At 51.4% G+C, this 13778-nt stretch overlaps 3 protein-coding genes across 6 annotated transcripts; 2 read left to right on the top strand and 1 right to left on the bottom strand.

Moving 5' to 3' along the window:
• Positions 1-1164: 1164 nt before the first annotated feature.
• On the bottom strand, positions 1165-4136 carry GPANK1 (G-patch domain and ankyrin repeats 1). 3 transcript variants are annotated; one of them, XM_040988613.1, is made up of 3 exons: positions 3487-4136; positions 2301-3023; positions 1165-1757 (listed from the first exon to the last, which is right to left on the bottom strand). In XM_040988613.1, the coding sequence occupies exons 2-3, from the start codon at positions 2924-2926 to the stop codon at positions 1313-1315; spliced, it is 1071 nt and encodes a 356-aa protein (XP_040844547.1). In that variant the 5' UTR covers positions 2927-3023; positions 3487-4136; the 3' UTR covers positions 1165-1312. The 3 variants fall into 3 exon arrangements, with proteins under 3 accessions (XP_040844547.1, XP_040844548.1, XP_040844549.1); XM_040988614.1 differs by having other exon boundaries at positions 2301-3020; XM_040988615.1 differs by having other exon boundaries at positions 3532-4136.
• Positions 4137-4331: 195 nt separating this feature from the next.
• On the top strand, positions 4332-9915 carry CSNK2B (casein kinase 2 beta). Of its 2 annotated transcripts, none has more exons than XM_040988610.1 (7): positions 4332-4498; positions 5130-5212; positions 7590-7692; positions 8298-8413; positions 8818-8893; positions 9040-9229; positions 9685-9915. In XM_040988610.1, exons 2-7 carry the CDS (start codon positions 5141-5143, stop codon positions 9773-9775), a joined length of 648 nt encoding a protein of 215 aa, XP_040844544.1. In that variant the 5' UTR covers positions 4332-4498; positions 5130-5140; the 3' UTR covers positions 9776-9915. The 2 variants fall into 2 exon arrangements, with proteins under 2 accessions (XP_040844544.1, XP_040844545.1); XM_040988611.1 differs by having other exon boundaries at positions 4370-4498; positions 9049-9229.
• A 55-nt stretch (positions 9916-9970) lies between these two features.
• LY6G5B (lymphocyte antigen 6 family member G5B) lies at positions 9971-12475 on the top strand. The gene is made up of 3 exons (XM_040988612.1): positions 9971-10770; positions 10910-11038; positions 11311-12475. The coding sequence occupies exons 1-3, from the start codon at positions 10710-10712 to the stop codon at positions 11694-11696; spliced, it is 576 nt and encodes a 191-aa protein (XP_040844546.1). The 5' UTR covers positions 9971-10709; the 3' UTR covers positions 11697-12475.
• Positions 12476-13778: the final 1303 nt, after the last annotated feature.

Genomic DNA, 13778 nt, shown 5'->3' with positions numbered 1-13778 from the left:
AGCTGAGCCAATTTAAAGCCAGGAACCAGGAGCTTCCTCTGGGTCTCTCACATGGGTACAGTGTCCCAGTTTATCCTCTACTGCTTTTCCAGGCCACAAGCAGGGGGCAAGATGGAAAGTGGAGTATCCAGGACACAGCCTGGTGCACATACAGGATTCTGGTGCTAGCAAGGTAAGGACAGCCATTGAGCCATCACACTGAGCCCTATGAGTCTTTTTTTAGTGAATGTTCTGTCATTTGTTTTCAAAAAAAAAAAAATTATGGGTTACAAAAAGAGTAGGTACAGAGGCCAATGAACTTGGGCCATTTCCTGCTGTTTTCCCAGGCACATTAGCAGGGAGCTGGATTTGAAGTGACCCAGCCAGGATTCAAACTGGTATATATATGGAATGGTGGCATAACAACAGCTTCGCTTACAACGCCACAATGCCGCCTCTGGCATCTTTCCTATTCATATTGTTGGACAACATTGTGTGATGTTCACAGAGCAGCAGTAACTACCATGATTTGTGGTATTGGGTCACAGAATAGTTCCCCCAAAAAACTGTTAAATTCCTTGTTGGTTGGGGATGTCTTTTACTTGTATTCTTTCGTTGTGATTTATCTGGAAAGCAGAGAAAGATCTTCCATTTGCTGAATTTCTCCTCAAGCGGCTGCAACAGCCCCCTGTGGGCTAGACTCATGCCAGGAGACAGGAACACCATCCTGGTTTCCCACATAGAAAGTAGGGCCCAGATACTGCATCCACTGCCTTCCCAGGCACATCAGCAGAAACTGGGCTGGAAGCAGAACAGCCAAGACTTGAACTAGCAATCCAGTCAAAAACAGGTTAACTTGTTGCAACATAATATTAGCCCATGCTTGTATGACATAATATATGACCTTCTTGTTTGTGAAATCAGTGAATGAAGAGGCTGAAGTGGTCAGAGGATCTATCCTGAGGGAGGTGATCCTTACCATGGAGCTGGGAAGTTCCTGAATCAGGGTTTGAATGAAGAAGTGAGGTAGCATCAGAAGTTATCAGAACATGGAAGTGAACCCAGACGGGAAGTGAAGTCAAGTGTTACTTGAGAAGGCTCTGGATTAGCTGAAATTTGCAGGTGGTGACATTAACTTTTTTTTTACTTCCCCACAACTTTCAGAAAAGTGAATAAACCACAACAGAGGGAGACAAATTTATTTTTCTCAGCTCAGTATTCAAAACCTGAGGTTTTACACCTAGGCAGATCCCAGAATGTGTAAGTCAAACTGCCCCAAGTTGGAGGCCTGGCTCAGATTTCTGCAGCAGACCAGGGCTTGGCCTGCTCAAGGTCAGAACTCAAGGTTCATGTATGTTCTCAGGTCCCTTTCCCAGGCTCTATCCTTCTCCTCCTGCCTTCTAGCCTCCCTTCGGTTCAGTGTAGCCACCCGAGGGCCCCTCACCCTTCCAGCCACAGCCCGGGTATCTCCAGCTAGGAAGTGTGTGACTCGGGGCTGGGGTGCTGATCCGTAGCCAAGTCCTTCCTGGTCCCTCTTGAGGATAGTGGGGATAGGGTTGGCTCGGCCCTCACCTCGGGGTCCCAGCCCCATTCCTGGCTCCCAGCCCCCTCTCAACAGCAGCTGGAAACCTGGGCTGGAGGTGGGCACCCCAAGGCGAAGGTTGGGGGGCTGACAACCCCTAGACAATGATAGCAGGTGAGCAGTGGATGTACGGTGGTTGGAGTCTTGGAAATGAGCATCACAGGTCTCACAGTACTGGGGAGAGGGAGTATGGGACCTGCAAAGAAAAAAAAAAAAAGGTTAAAAGGGAAGGGAAAAGAGAAGAGGGGAGGAATTGAGGCCTTAGTTGGGTCAGATGGAATCATTTCAGTTTAAGGAACAAATTGCCTTCTTCCCCATGCAGCAATGTGGAACTCAGAGAGGAATCATTGGGAGGAGAGATGGTATCCTGGCTCACAAAGCCCTGAGCCAGGGCGGAATAACTCTGATTGATATTTATACCTTGTAAACTGTGTGGGACACACTGTTCCAGTGCGTCACATGTGTTAACCTGTCAATCCTAACCATAACTCTGGGAAAAAGGGTGCTGTTATATAGCCCCTTTCTCAGAAACTAAGAAGCAACATGTGAACATCAGATTACATGCAAGTAAGCAGAATCAGGACTGAAACCCAGGGAATTCATGTTTATAAGCACTCTACTACACTACAGTATCAGCTTAAATTGGATAGAACCTCCCCTTCGGTTCTTTTCTGGAGCCTCTGCTGGGGAGGCTTGAGATGGACAGTGCACAGAAACGAGTTTTATATGGGCCTCTTACCGATTCTCGGGGGTCCTTGTCTCTCCAGGGCTCTCTCTGACTATGCGGGCCACCTCGGAGAAGCCAGCCTCTTCAGCCAGCTGAGCAGCGTCCTTGCCACTGAGCTCACAGACACCCACCCAGGCAGCCCCACGGCCCAGGAGGTATCGCACAGCTGCCTCTTGACCCGCACGGGCAGCACACATCAAAGGAGTCCACCAAAAGGCATCCCGGGCGTTGATATTCCCCCCAGCCCCCCCCGCCTCATGGGGTTCCAACAGCTTTCGCAGTTCTGCCAAGTTTCCCTCCTGGGCGGCCCTCAGGATCTTCTGGGTCATCTTGTCCTCAGCCTCAGGAGATCTCCACTGTTCGTGTCTTCCTGACACTCCTGTTGATGCTGTTTGTGCCACAGTCTCTCTCATCGTTCTTCTCTTCTTCCGCTTTCTTGCCAGTGCAGGTTCAGGGTGAGGTGTCTGCGGTTCCAGGGCACTGCTGTCATCCCTAATGAGGGCCTCGTAGAAAGCTCGGGCGGCAGTCCCATCCAGGATGGCCTTCGGTTCCTCAGGCTGGGACTGCTGTTGCCCATCCTTCCAGAGGTCACTGGGGTCTGTGGCTGGGGTGAAGGTGATCAGGGAGGGCTTGGACATAGCTCTTGGCAAGGACTGAGAAGACTAGGCCAGGGAAGGATACGACAAGTCAACTTCCTAGTGGCTACTACGGTGCCACACCATCTCCAGGGACCTGCTGGAAAAGGAAAAGTAGCTTTAAAGCCAAAAAACAGACAAAAACAAAACAAAACAGAAATACCACCCTCTCACCCCAAACTGACCCTACAACTTCACAGCCCAAGGACTACGGGTCTCAAAACCTTGCAATAACAGACATTCCCTTTTGTTAAAAGCTAACAGGAAAACTTAAAGAGACAGTTGTCCAACAAATAACATCAGTCAGTTTCCTTCCCAGTAAGACACATCAGTAAGAAATGTCAGCCTGGCCCTTTAAATGTCCCTTGATCCTATTTTGGGATTTCCTTGTCCCAAACAGAAACAGTCGTGACGATTCTCGGGAATATTTCCAAAAGATGCAGTCTGCGCTGCTTCCGTACAGCAAAATGGCGCTATCCTAATCAAAAGTTGCTACCATCAGATAGCCACACACAGCACGAGCACGCATGCGTAGCAGCACCACCACGGCAGCCCAGCCTTACCTGAGCGCACTGGTGCACCCCAAGGCGCTGGGTCCGGATGCTTACCCCGGACTCTTCCCCACGCGAGCCCCGGTGCTGCAGCCCAGGGACGATCCGTCGGCTGGGGGGAGGGTCTGCTTTTACATCACGCCCCTCAAGGCCCTTTGCCTCCCGCAATGCGGCCCCCATTCCAAGATCATCTTCAGAAGCTGGGGAACCTCTCTCCGAGTTGATAAAGTCCCTGAGGAGCCGGAGGGAACCCTGTGGAGTGCTGTGACACTAAATAACGCCACGGTGCCCCTCATCACCCTGTGATCAGGCTAGAAGGGCTCACCTAGGGTCCTCAGCTTCAGACCCACCCAAGCGCCCTATGAGCACATGGAGAAGTGCCAGGGGATGCACAGCGCAGTGGCTGGCGCCGCCTCAGGCAGCGGCCCTGGGGCCGTCCTAGTCAGCGCCACCGTCCTCAGCGTAGACACACCAGGTCCCTCAGCACGGAGCCCACCCCAGGAAGCCCGAGCCCGGGCCGAACCAGGACCCCGTCAGCGGTCAGTCGGGGCACCGGAGCACAGCGTACACGGGCTCCGCCGGTCTCGCTCCTCTCCCTCCCCCTACGGGCCCCTCAATCCGGAGGAGGATCCGACTCTGTTTCTCAGGCTCCCGTCCCCGAACGCCTTACTTGGCTTCCGCTTCCGGTGGCGCCTCGCTGCGCTCCGCCCCCCAAGCCGCTGCCTCAGGGGCCTCGCGACACCCAGGGTCGTGAGTGATTGGTCTTGGGATTCGTAGTTCGCTTCTCCTTCGTTTCGCCAGCTTACCTCCTTAGTAGACTCCATTTCCCAGCAGCCGCCGCGGCGCCCTGCCCGGAGCGCTTGCGCGTTGCCCTCTTCCCCCCCACCCTCCCCAGTTTCCACTCACCCCCCCACCCCACTTCGCCTGCCGCGGTCGGTCCGCGGCCTTCGGTGTAGCGGTCGCCGCCGTTCCTCGGAAGCAGCGGTTCCCCTCCCCCACCCCGCTCCCGCTCCCCGTCCAGCTGGTGAGTCAGAGGTCGTCGCGGTGCGGAGCTCCGGGTCTCCGGAGCGGCACATGGGGTCTCCGGCATCTTGAGGTGGGGGGCGAGGGAGGAAGAGACCCGGTCCGGCGCCACTGGAAGGGAGGGATGGCCTAAGAGATGAGCGGCAGGTTGTTGGGGCGCGGGGGGAGACTCGGTGAAAGCAACCCGCTGGTGCCCATGCCCCGCCCCGAGCTGTGAGCAGAGGAGTGTTGAGCCCTTGCTGGGGGAGAGAGAAACTTCGGGATCCTGAGAAGTGCCGGGACCTGCAGAGCGCTGCGGTGGTGGGCAGCCCAAACCGAGGGCTCTGCCCGAGCTGACACGGGGGAGAGGGTCCTGGCTTGCAGGAGCGGGGGTGGTGTGTGTAAGGACTGGCAGGGCAGTCCCTGCTGGCTCCTTCCAAGTGCCGGGACCCCAAGGAATTCCTCAAGTTAGAGAGAAGGGGCTGAGGTGTAAGAGGAGCCATAGAAGCATGCATGCACCGGAAGCCGGGTTCCTTTAAAAAAATATAGGGGTGGCCCAAATTCTTCCAGAGCTGAAAGACAGTGTGGGAGGAGGGAGGATGCCCAAGCCAGGGAGGGGAGAGCTTGGGCTTGACAGAAACTCCCTTTTCCAGCTGACTTGAAGATGAGCAGCTCGGAAGAAGTGTCCTGGATTTCCTGGTTCTGTGGGCTCCGTGGCAATGAATTCTTCTGTGAGGTGAGTTCTGATCACTTTTCCCATTTGCCAACTCCAGGCATTATTGTTGCTGTGTTGTTAAGATTATTTTATCAGGAAGGCAGATTTACAGAGAGCAGGAGAGATGGAAAGATCTTCTGTTCTGGTTCACTCGCCAAAGGGCCTTAATGGCCGATCTGAGCCAGGAGCCAAGAACTTCTGGGTCTCCCACGTGGGTGCAGGGTCCCAGAGCTTTGGGCCATGCTCTACTGCTTTCCAGGGTCACAAGCAGGGAGCTGGGCATCTGGTGTGGTGGCCTAGCGGCTAAAGTCCTCACTTTGAACACGCCAGGATCCCAAATAGGTGCCAGTTATGATCCCGGCAGCTCCACTTCTCATCCGGCTCTCTGGGAAGGCAGTCAAGGATGGCCCAAAACCTTGGGATCCTGCACCAGCATGGGAGACCTGGAAGAGCTCCTGGCTCTTGGCTTCGGATTGGCACAGCACCAGCCTTTGCTGTCACTTGGGGAGTGAATCATTGGATGGAAGATCTTCCTCTCTGTCTCTCTATGTCTGACTTTGCAATAAAAATTTTAAAAAATCTTAAAAAAAAAAAAACAAGCAGGGAGCTGGAAGAGAAGTGGAGCAGTCGGGACATGAACTGGTGCTCTTGTGGGATCTGGGTGCATGCAGGTGGAGGATTAGCCTGTTGAGCAATGGTGCTATCCCCATGGACAGCCATTGTACAGATTTGCCTTCTATGTGTTTGGCTATGTGCAAACTCTTTGCTGTACAGGAGGGGTCCCCTCAGGAATTGGCCCCCTCCACTGCCCTGTGGTGATGTGGCAAGATTAAGATCCAAGTTCCGATTCTGTCACCCTCCAGCAAGATAACTTTGGACTAGTTATACTGTGGAGGTTTTGTTTAACTTTTAGTTTTCTTATGTCCTAAATGCCTTCAACAGTGAAGTCTGGGCCAGGTGGAAGTCAGAAATCCCAGAAGTCAGTGTAAGCTTCCCAAGTGGGTGGCAGGGACCCGAGTACTTGGGCCTGATGTCCACCAGGGTGTGTGCTGGCAGGAATGCTGGAGCTGAAAATGAACTGGAACTTGAATCCAGGCATTCCGGTTTGGGCTGTGGGTGTCCCAGATGGTGCTCTAATTTCTTTGCCAAATGTCCTTCCTCTTTTCCTTTTGCATGAGTGGAATCATGCTGGTAGTCCCTATGTCTGGTGACTGTTAGGACGTTTGGTAATGTGCAAACGTAGGTAATTCTCACCATCCTCAGAACCCAGAATGCTCAGTTCCTGCCCTCCTCAGAGCAGCTTTCCCCAAGGAGAAGACAGGACTGCTTCCTAGGCATGAGAAACAGGCCTGGAGGCAGGGAAACCTCAGCTGTCTGTAAGAGGAGGTGGCTGTGCTTGCTTATCCTTAGAGGAGGGAAGCTGAAGTCTTCGCAGGAGGGCATGGGTACCTAAAGTGCTTAGGCTGGGCAGGGAGTGGGAGACGGAAGCCAGATGCAGTTGTATTCAGGACAAGCATTAGATCACCTTGCCTACTAACTCTTAACTCTGGGGATTCCAATAGAAGTTCCCTCTTGGGGCCAGGTGGGGTTGTGCTTCAGGCTAATCCTCTACTTACAGCGACAGCATCCCATATGAGCTCTGATTCAAGTTCCAACTGCTTTATTTCCCATCCAGCCGCCTCATAATGGGCTTGGGAGAGCAGCACAGGTTGGCTCGAGTCCTTGGGCTCCTGTACCCACATGGGTCCTCTCTTTGGATTATCTCACCTTCAGCCAATGCAGCCATTTTGAGAAGCAAACCAACAGATGGAAGGTCTCTTTCTCTGTAAAATCTACCTTTAAAAATAAATTTATCTTGTTTGCAAAGAAAGGATCTTTACTTAATTTGAACTGTAATACTGCAACAAGGTGGGGGAATCCCAGAGCCTTTGAAACTGTGTCACATAATGCAACCTAATTAATAAAAAAATAAATAAACAATAAATAAATAAATAAATAAATATATCTTGGGCCCAGCACGATAGCGTAGTGGTTAAGGTCTTTCCCTTGCACACCTGGGATCCTACATGGGCGCCGGTTCTAATCCGGGCAGCCCTGCTTCCCATCCAGCTCCCTGCTTGTGGCCTGGGAAGGCAGTCAAGGATGGCCCAAAGCCTTGGGACCCTGTGCCCATGTGGGATACCTGGAAGAGCTCCTGGCTCCTGGCTTTGGAATGGCTCAGCTCCAGCCGTTGCAGTCACTTGGGGAGTGAACCATCAGATGGAGGATCTTCCTCTCTGTCTCTCCTCCTCTCTGTGTATCTGACTTTCCAATAAAAATAAATAAATCTTAAATATATGTGTGTATATATATATATATTTTTAAATGAAGTTCTGTCTTGGTCTCTGTGTTCTAACAGGTGGATGAAGACTACATCCAGGACAAATTTAACCTTACTGGGCTCAATGAGCAGGTGCCTCACTATCGACAAGCTTTAGACATGATCTTGGACTTGGAACCTGGTAAGACACGCTCAAGGTTGTTTCACATGTGTGTGCATTTTTTTTTTTTTCTTCAAATTCCTATTTACCTCTTGAATCCCTACATTTCCTTTTGGTTCCCTGACACTGCTAATTCCAAGGTCCCTGCTTGGGTTTGATCCCCAACTTGAACTCATGCCTAGTTTTATAACATATCACTTGTTCCCTTACTTTCTGAGGTTTTTGTTTGTTTGCTTGTTTTGTTTGTTTGTTTTACTTTCTGAGTTTGTAACTGAGTTCTCTTCTGTGAATGCCAGTTTTCTCATAGATCTTGTTTACTGTCTCTTTCCCTGCCTTGCACCTTCCAGTCTAGAGTTCCACCTTCTGCATTGATATCTTTGTATTTATGTACTAAGGAGTTGGGAGGGAGAGGCGAGAGCAGAGGCTTGAAGAGGTGTGGGAAGAAGGCTGGACTGCCTGGGTTGTTGGAAGGGTCAGAGACCCCAGGGTAAAGGCCAATGTGAGAGTTGGGTGAGGCTCAAGGCGAGGTGCTGGGCAAACTGGGCAGCCAGCAGCCCCCGGGGATGGGCGGGGTGCCAAGGAAAGCTGGCAAACAAGTGGTTGCATTTGGCTGGCCCACATTTCAGATGAAGAGCTGGAAGACAACCCCAACCAGAGCGACCTGATTGAGCAGGCGGCTGAGATGCTTTATGGACTGATCCATGCTCGCTACATCCTCACCAACCGAGGCATCGCCCAGATGGTGAGGCCTTTCTGCTCCCACGGAATTCCCTCTGAGGCAGTAAGGGCAACAGGTTCCTACAGGGAGAAGTGACACATCAGCCCTGTCGAGGTGTCTAGCTGAGATGAGAGAATCCCAGCATTTGGACTGGGAAATTGTGAACACTTTGGAGGGGGTGTTCTCAAGGAAAGAGATAGGAGCTTGAGCATAGTTGTAGACTGCCTCTTCCTCAGAGAACAAATAGCCAATGGCTCTCAAAGTCTGTGGCCTCCCCGACTGGGGGAAGGCAGCCGAGGGGTCTGTGAGCCCATTTGATCTCGAGAAGAGGCAGGAGATGGGGAAAGAGTGACGTGGGTTAGACTGATGAAGGAGTGCTGCTTCTCTTCACACCTACCTGCCAATCCCTTCCATTTTATTCACCTCAGTTGGAAAAATACCAGCAGGGAGACTTTGGCTACTGTCCCCGTGTGTACTGTGAGAACCAGCCAATGCTTCCTATCGGTGAGTGTTAAAGCAGGGAGAAGAGGGCACCATCGGGCAATTCCCTGGGAAGTACCTCGGGCGCAGCAAGTTGTGAAGTAAGTGCTGGGGCAAGGAGTGGGACAGAGTTGGGCTGCGCGGCTTGCTGAGTCTGCAATGTCTCCCAGGTCTGTCAGACATCCCAGGTGAAGCCATGGTGAAGCTCTACTGCCCTAAGTGCATGGATGTGTACACACCCAAGTCGTCACGGCACCATCACACAGATGGCGCCTACTTCGGCACCGGTTTCCCTCACATGCTGTTCATGGTGCATCCCGAGTACCGGCCCAAGCGACCTGCCAACCAGTTTGTGCCCAGGTGGGGAGCAGACATAGGGTTACTGTGTGTCAAAGGAAAGACTCAGGATCCCCCAGAGAGAAGGATGGGCGGAGGGTGACCCGCTCCTGCAGCCAACTACTCTCAAAGCCAGGGCTGCTTCCTGCTGGTGTCTGAGAGAAAGTTGACCAGTCTCTTAGTTCCCTTGATCATTAAGCTGGAGTGGCAGCAGTACCTGCCTGATAGTGCTTTTCAAATGTATGAGTTTAGACTACTATATAGCACTCAAAGTACCATTTTTAAACAGTAGCTGTTACTGTCTGCCTTGAAACTGGTATTAACATATAACTTTTGGAATTTAAATTTTAAAGATTGTTTAAGATTGTTTTCAAGTACTTATGAGTGAAGAAGTTTAGGAACCATTGAGGGAGGTGGGTATGCAGGCCACTGGCAGGGCCAGGATGGACCTCACCCTCTCTGACCTGTGTCCCACCCAGGCTCTACGGTTTCAAGATCCATCCGATGGCCTATCAGCTGCAGCTCCAAGCCGCCAGCAACTTCAAGAGCCCAGTCAAGACGATCCGTTGATTCCCCAACCCAGCTGCCCTTCAGTCTTTGACACCTCTATTCCTTTGCTGCCACCCTTTCAGAAACCCTCTATGGTTTTTAGTTTAAATTAAAGGAGTCATTATTGTGGTGGGAATATGAAATAAAGTGGAAGAAAAGGCCATGAGACAGTCTGCTGGTGCTTGTGGTTGTGGAAGGGACAGTGGTGATGTGCTGAACCCCCGGAGCCCTCATAGCCCTGCGCACCCTCCTCAGGTTGAAATCTAACACAGATTTGTGCCAGTTGGGTTTATGGGATGTTTTTATTGTAGAACAGACCAAAATTCTTAGTATTAGGTGTGGGAAGTATAAATTGAAAAAGACCCATAAAAATGGAATTTCCAAGATTAGAGCTTTGGGGAGTCATAGTTGCCTTTAAACTGTGAAGGGTTTCCATCAGTAGCACTTTTTGAGTTTTGGTTTTAAAGTTTTTAAATGAACAGACCTGTATGGGGTGCAGAGGGGGGAGGCTGGTGTGGAATTGCTGCCAATGGTGTCTGTGTGCCCTCTGCTGGGGGAGCTGAAACATGCTCTTAGAAAGGACATCCTGGGTTCCCCAAACTGTTGGTGACTTGGCCTTGTAGTGAGGAGAGGACAGCAGGTGGCGCCAGAGAGACACTAATCAGTTGACCCCTGAGGATTAGGGGAATTTGTTCTCTGAGGACAAAGTACACAAGTGGTTGAAGGCCCAAGTGGTATCCCGGTTTTTCTTGTGTAGGTTGTGGTTCCCACACTCCAGGAACCAGACCTGTGGGCAGCACATGCTGTCTTCCTAGCCAAGTCGGGAACTTCCTGCCTCAGGATTATAACTGGAGCTCCGGCTCAGACCTCCTATCCCAAGCCTACTGCAGCTCTGGATCAAGGCGCGTGGTCATAGGAAGCTGGAGCTTCGGGGCATCCCTGTCCCCAGAATTACATGATGGAGGTCCATGCCCTTGTGGGTGTGCTGATCATAGTGGACCTTGTAGCAGGGAAGGGTAAGGGGACCCTGACGGGGAGAAAGGGCTGCCTGTGTTCAGGGAGGGGTGAAGGTGGGACTCCAGCTGTTCCAATGCCTTGCCCGGCAGGGCACTGGGGAATGAGCCAGTGCTCGTGTCACTCCCTTCTGTTTCCCAGCTCCTGTTCCTCAAGTCCGGGCCTGCCATTTCTGCCTCTTGGAAGATCCTGCTGTGGGATGCATTTCAGGCTCAGAGAAGTGTACCATCAGCACCTCATCCCTGTGCATGGTGATCACCATCCACTATGGTGAGTACAGTTCCAAGCAGGGGCTCTTGCTGAGACAGTCTCCGGCTTGGTTTCCTGTAGCAAATGAGGGCTTACCAGGCTCTGAAGTGTAAGGAAGATCTTGGAGGAGAGGGTTGGGGTTTTGGGAACCAGCTAAACTCATTTTCCCAACTTCTGAAGAAATCCCATGACAGAAATCAAGTATGACTCGAGAACGGAGGCAGTGGCAGGGCGCCAGATTTAAGGACTGTGGGAGCAGTGGCAGGGGTTACTAGCTGTCCCGTGTTCTCCAGATAACAAGGCTCGCTTCAACGTCCGAGGCTGTGGACAGCACAATTCCTACCGCTGCAAAGAGAAACGCAGCACCTACTTGTCGAACTACTGGTACGAGGTCCAGTGCTGTCCGTATGATTATTGCAATTCCTGGGCCAGCCCGCAGCTTGAGAGCTCCACGACTGAGCCCCACGACAGGGCCAGGCCCCTGTCGGACTTCCAGATCCAGCAGTTGTACCAGGCCTTGAACCTTTCATTGCCTCAGCCTAGCCTTCCTGCTGGGAAGGAGCCTGACGACCTGGACCTCCTGCCCCCAAAATTGGGCATGTCCATTGCTGACCTGCGCGACATCTACTTGTTCCTCAACAGCTCAGGACTTTTGGTTCTTCCCCGTGCTGGACCCTGACACGTTCCCCTTCTCTAAAGCCTTTTGGTCCAGCGTGTCTCCCTCACACCCCCAGCATACTGCGCTGCCCTCTCTGAGAAAACCTTCATTCTCTGGTCACTAATCTCTTGGGGCAACCTCCTTCATATTTCCAGCACCAATATGGCTTTGGTTTAATTTCCTCCTGAGCCCTGATGGTGCTCTTTTAAAAACCAAAACCAAAACCAAATTAATACTCAATGGGTTCTTCCTAAGTTGGCCAAGGGAAGAATATTGTTTCCTTCATCCCTTTGCCATCATCTGGTTGTGCCCTCGCTCTGTGACCTGCCATTTCAGCTCAGATCCAGCTGAGACCCAGTGCCAGGCCGAACTTGAAGCCAGAGTGAGGGATTGACTGCTGTCTCCCTTTTTAAATTTGGTGATCCGTGTTCCTGCTTCATTGTCTCCACCACCCCTTCTTCCCTCTGGCCTGCTTTTGCCTTCTGTCTCTTGTCACAGACTCTGGCCTCCTCAGCCCTAGCTCACCTTGTCTGACACACTCCAGGCATCTCATGCTGTGTTCCACATCGTTTGTTTTCCTCCGCAATAAATGGCCTGGACTGAATCTGTGTCACATTGTTTATGGGCTCAGGTTTAGGTGTGGGCAGCTGCAGACAGGTTAAAGAGGGTTCACTAACTGGAAATGAGCCCTACCTACTCTGGGCTTTTGTGGCTTTTTGTCCCCCCTTAAAAAGTACACATTTTACCCCACCTCTGTTCAGATAGAGTTAATACCAGAGGATTGTGACTCCTGATTTTTTTTTTTTTAAGATTTATTTATTTTTATTGGAAAGGCAGATATACAGAGAGGAGGAGAGACAGAGAGGAAAGATCAAAAGATCTGTCTGATGATTAACTCCCCAAGTGACCACAATGCCTGGAGCTGAGCTGATCCAAAGCCAGGATCTAGGAGCCTCTTCCGGCTCTCCCACACAGCCACAGGGCCCCAAAGCTCTGGGCCATCCTCAACTGCTTTCCCAGGCCACAGGCAAGGAGCTGGATGGGAAGTGGGGCTGCCAGGATTAGAACCAGTACCCATATGGGATCCTGGAGCACTCAAGGCGAGAATTTTAGTCACTAGGCCTCTGTGCCAGGCCCTTAAGTTTATCTTTAAGCATATATTTATTTTACTTGAAGAGTTAGAGAGGGGAGACAGGTCCTCCATCCATCCCCTGGTTTAGATCCCAAATGGCTGTCATGATCACAGTTGGGCTGGTCAGGTGCAAGGAGCTTCCAATATCTCATGTGGATGCAGGGGCTCAAGTACGTGAACTATCCTCTGCTTCCCAGACCGTTAGCAGGGAGCTGGATTAGAAGCAGAGCAGCCAGGACATAAACCAGCACTGGTATAGGATGCTAACAAGTGGGATTAGCTGACTAGGAATGCCACCTCACCATCCTTATAATTTTTTTTTAAGATTTATTTCTTTTTATTACAAAGATATACAGAGAGGAGGAGAGACAGAGAAGAAGATCTTCCTTCTGATGATTCACTCCGCAAGTGACTGCAATGGTCAGTGCTGCACCGATCCAAAGCCAGTAACTTCTTCCAGGTCTCCCATGTGGGTGCAGAATCCCAAGGCTTTGGGTCGTCCTCGACTGCTTTCCCAAGCCACAAGCAGGGAGCTGGATGGGAAGTGGGGCTGCCGGGATTAGAACCAGCACCCATATGGGATCCCGGCATATTCAAGGCAAGGACTTCAGCCACTAGGCCACCATGCCGGGCCCCCCTATAATAATATTAATGGCTCATGTTTGAGTAGAAGAGACCAAATTGATGTTCATTATTAGGTCATAAGTCAACTAAGTACAAAGAAGCAAACTGTAAGTCCCCAACTTGCTGTGTCTGCCTTTCCCCATTGGCATCTGACCTCAGCGTAAGAATGGCACAATGAGGAGCCCAAGGCTGCAGATTTCATCAAGGTCCTTGAAGAGGGACAGTGACCCTGGAATTCAAGAGATCAGGGCTCCACAATATCAACTGTCTTTCTACCTCGTTCCTGAGCTTGGTTGGACATTTTTGTGGCAATCCCTCCTACTTAAAAAACAAAAGCCTGGATTCCA

The sequence above is a fragment of the Ochotona curzoniae genome, unplaced genomic scaffold (genome assembly GCF_017591425.1).
Source record: "Ochotona curzoniae isolate NIBS_2020 unplaced genomic scaffold, NIBS_Ocur_1.0 contig_4951, whole genome shotgun sequence".
NCBI classification, from domain to species: Eukaryota; Metazoa; Chordata; class Mammalia; order Lagomorpha; family Ochotonidae; genus Ochotona; species Ochotona curzoniae.
The sequence above is the reverse complement of the archived record's forward strand: the minus strand, read 5'-3'. Positions and strand labels throughout refer to the sequence as shown.

Coding starts and splice junctions, on each gene's coding strand:
- CSNK2B (XM_040988610.1), top strand. CDS start 5,141: ATGAGCAGCTCGGAAGAAGTGTCCTGGATTTCCTGGTTCTGTGGGCTC. Junction 8,414..8,817: donor ACCGAGGCATCGCCCAGATG/GTGAGGCCTTTC, acceptor TATTCACCTCAG/TTGGAAAAATACCAGCAGGG. Junction 8,894..9,039: donor CCAGCCAATGCTTCCTATCG/GTGAGTGTTAAA, acceptor AATGTCTCCCAG/GTCTGTCAGACATCCCAGGT.
- LY6G5B (XM_040988612.1), top strand. CDS start 10,710: ATGATGGAGGTCCATGCCCTTGTGGGTGTGCTGATCATAGTGGACCTT. Junction 10,771..10,909: donor GGACCTTGTAGCAGGGAAGG/GTAAGGGGACCC, acceptor TCTGTTTCCCAG/CTCCTGTTCCTCAAGTCCGG. Junction 11,039..11,310: donor GGTGATCACCATCCACTATG/GTGAGTACAGTT, acceptor CGTGTTCTCCAG/ATAACAAGGCTCGCTTCAAC.
- GPANK1 (XM_040988613.1), bottom strand. CDS start 2,926: ATGTCCAAGCCCTCCCTGATCACCTTCACCCCAGCCACAGACCCCAGT. Junction 1,758..2,300: donor ACAAGGACCCCCGAGAATCG/GTAAGAGGCCCA, acceptor TTTTCTTTGCAG/GTCCCATACTCCCTCTCCCC.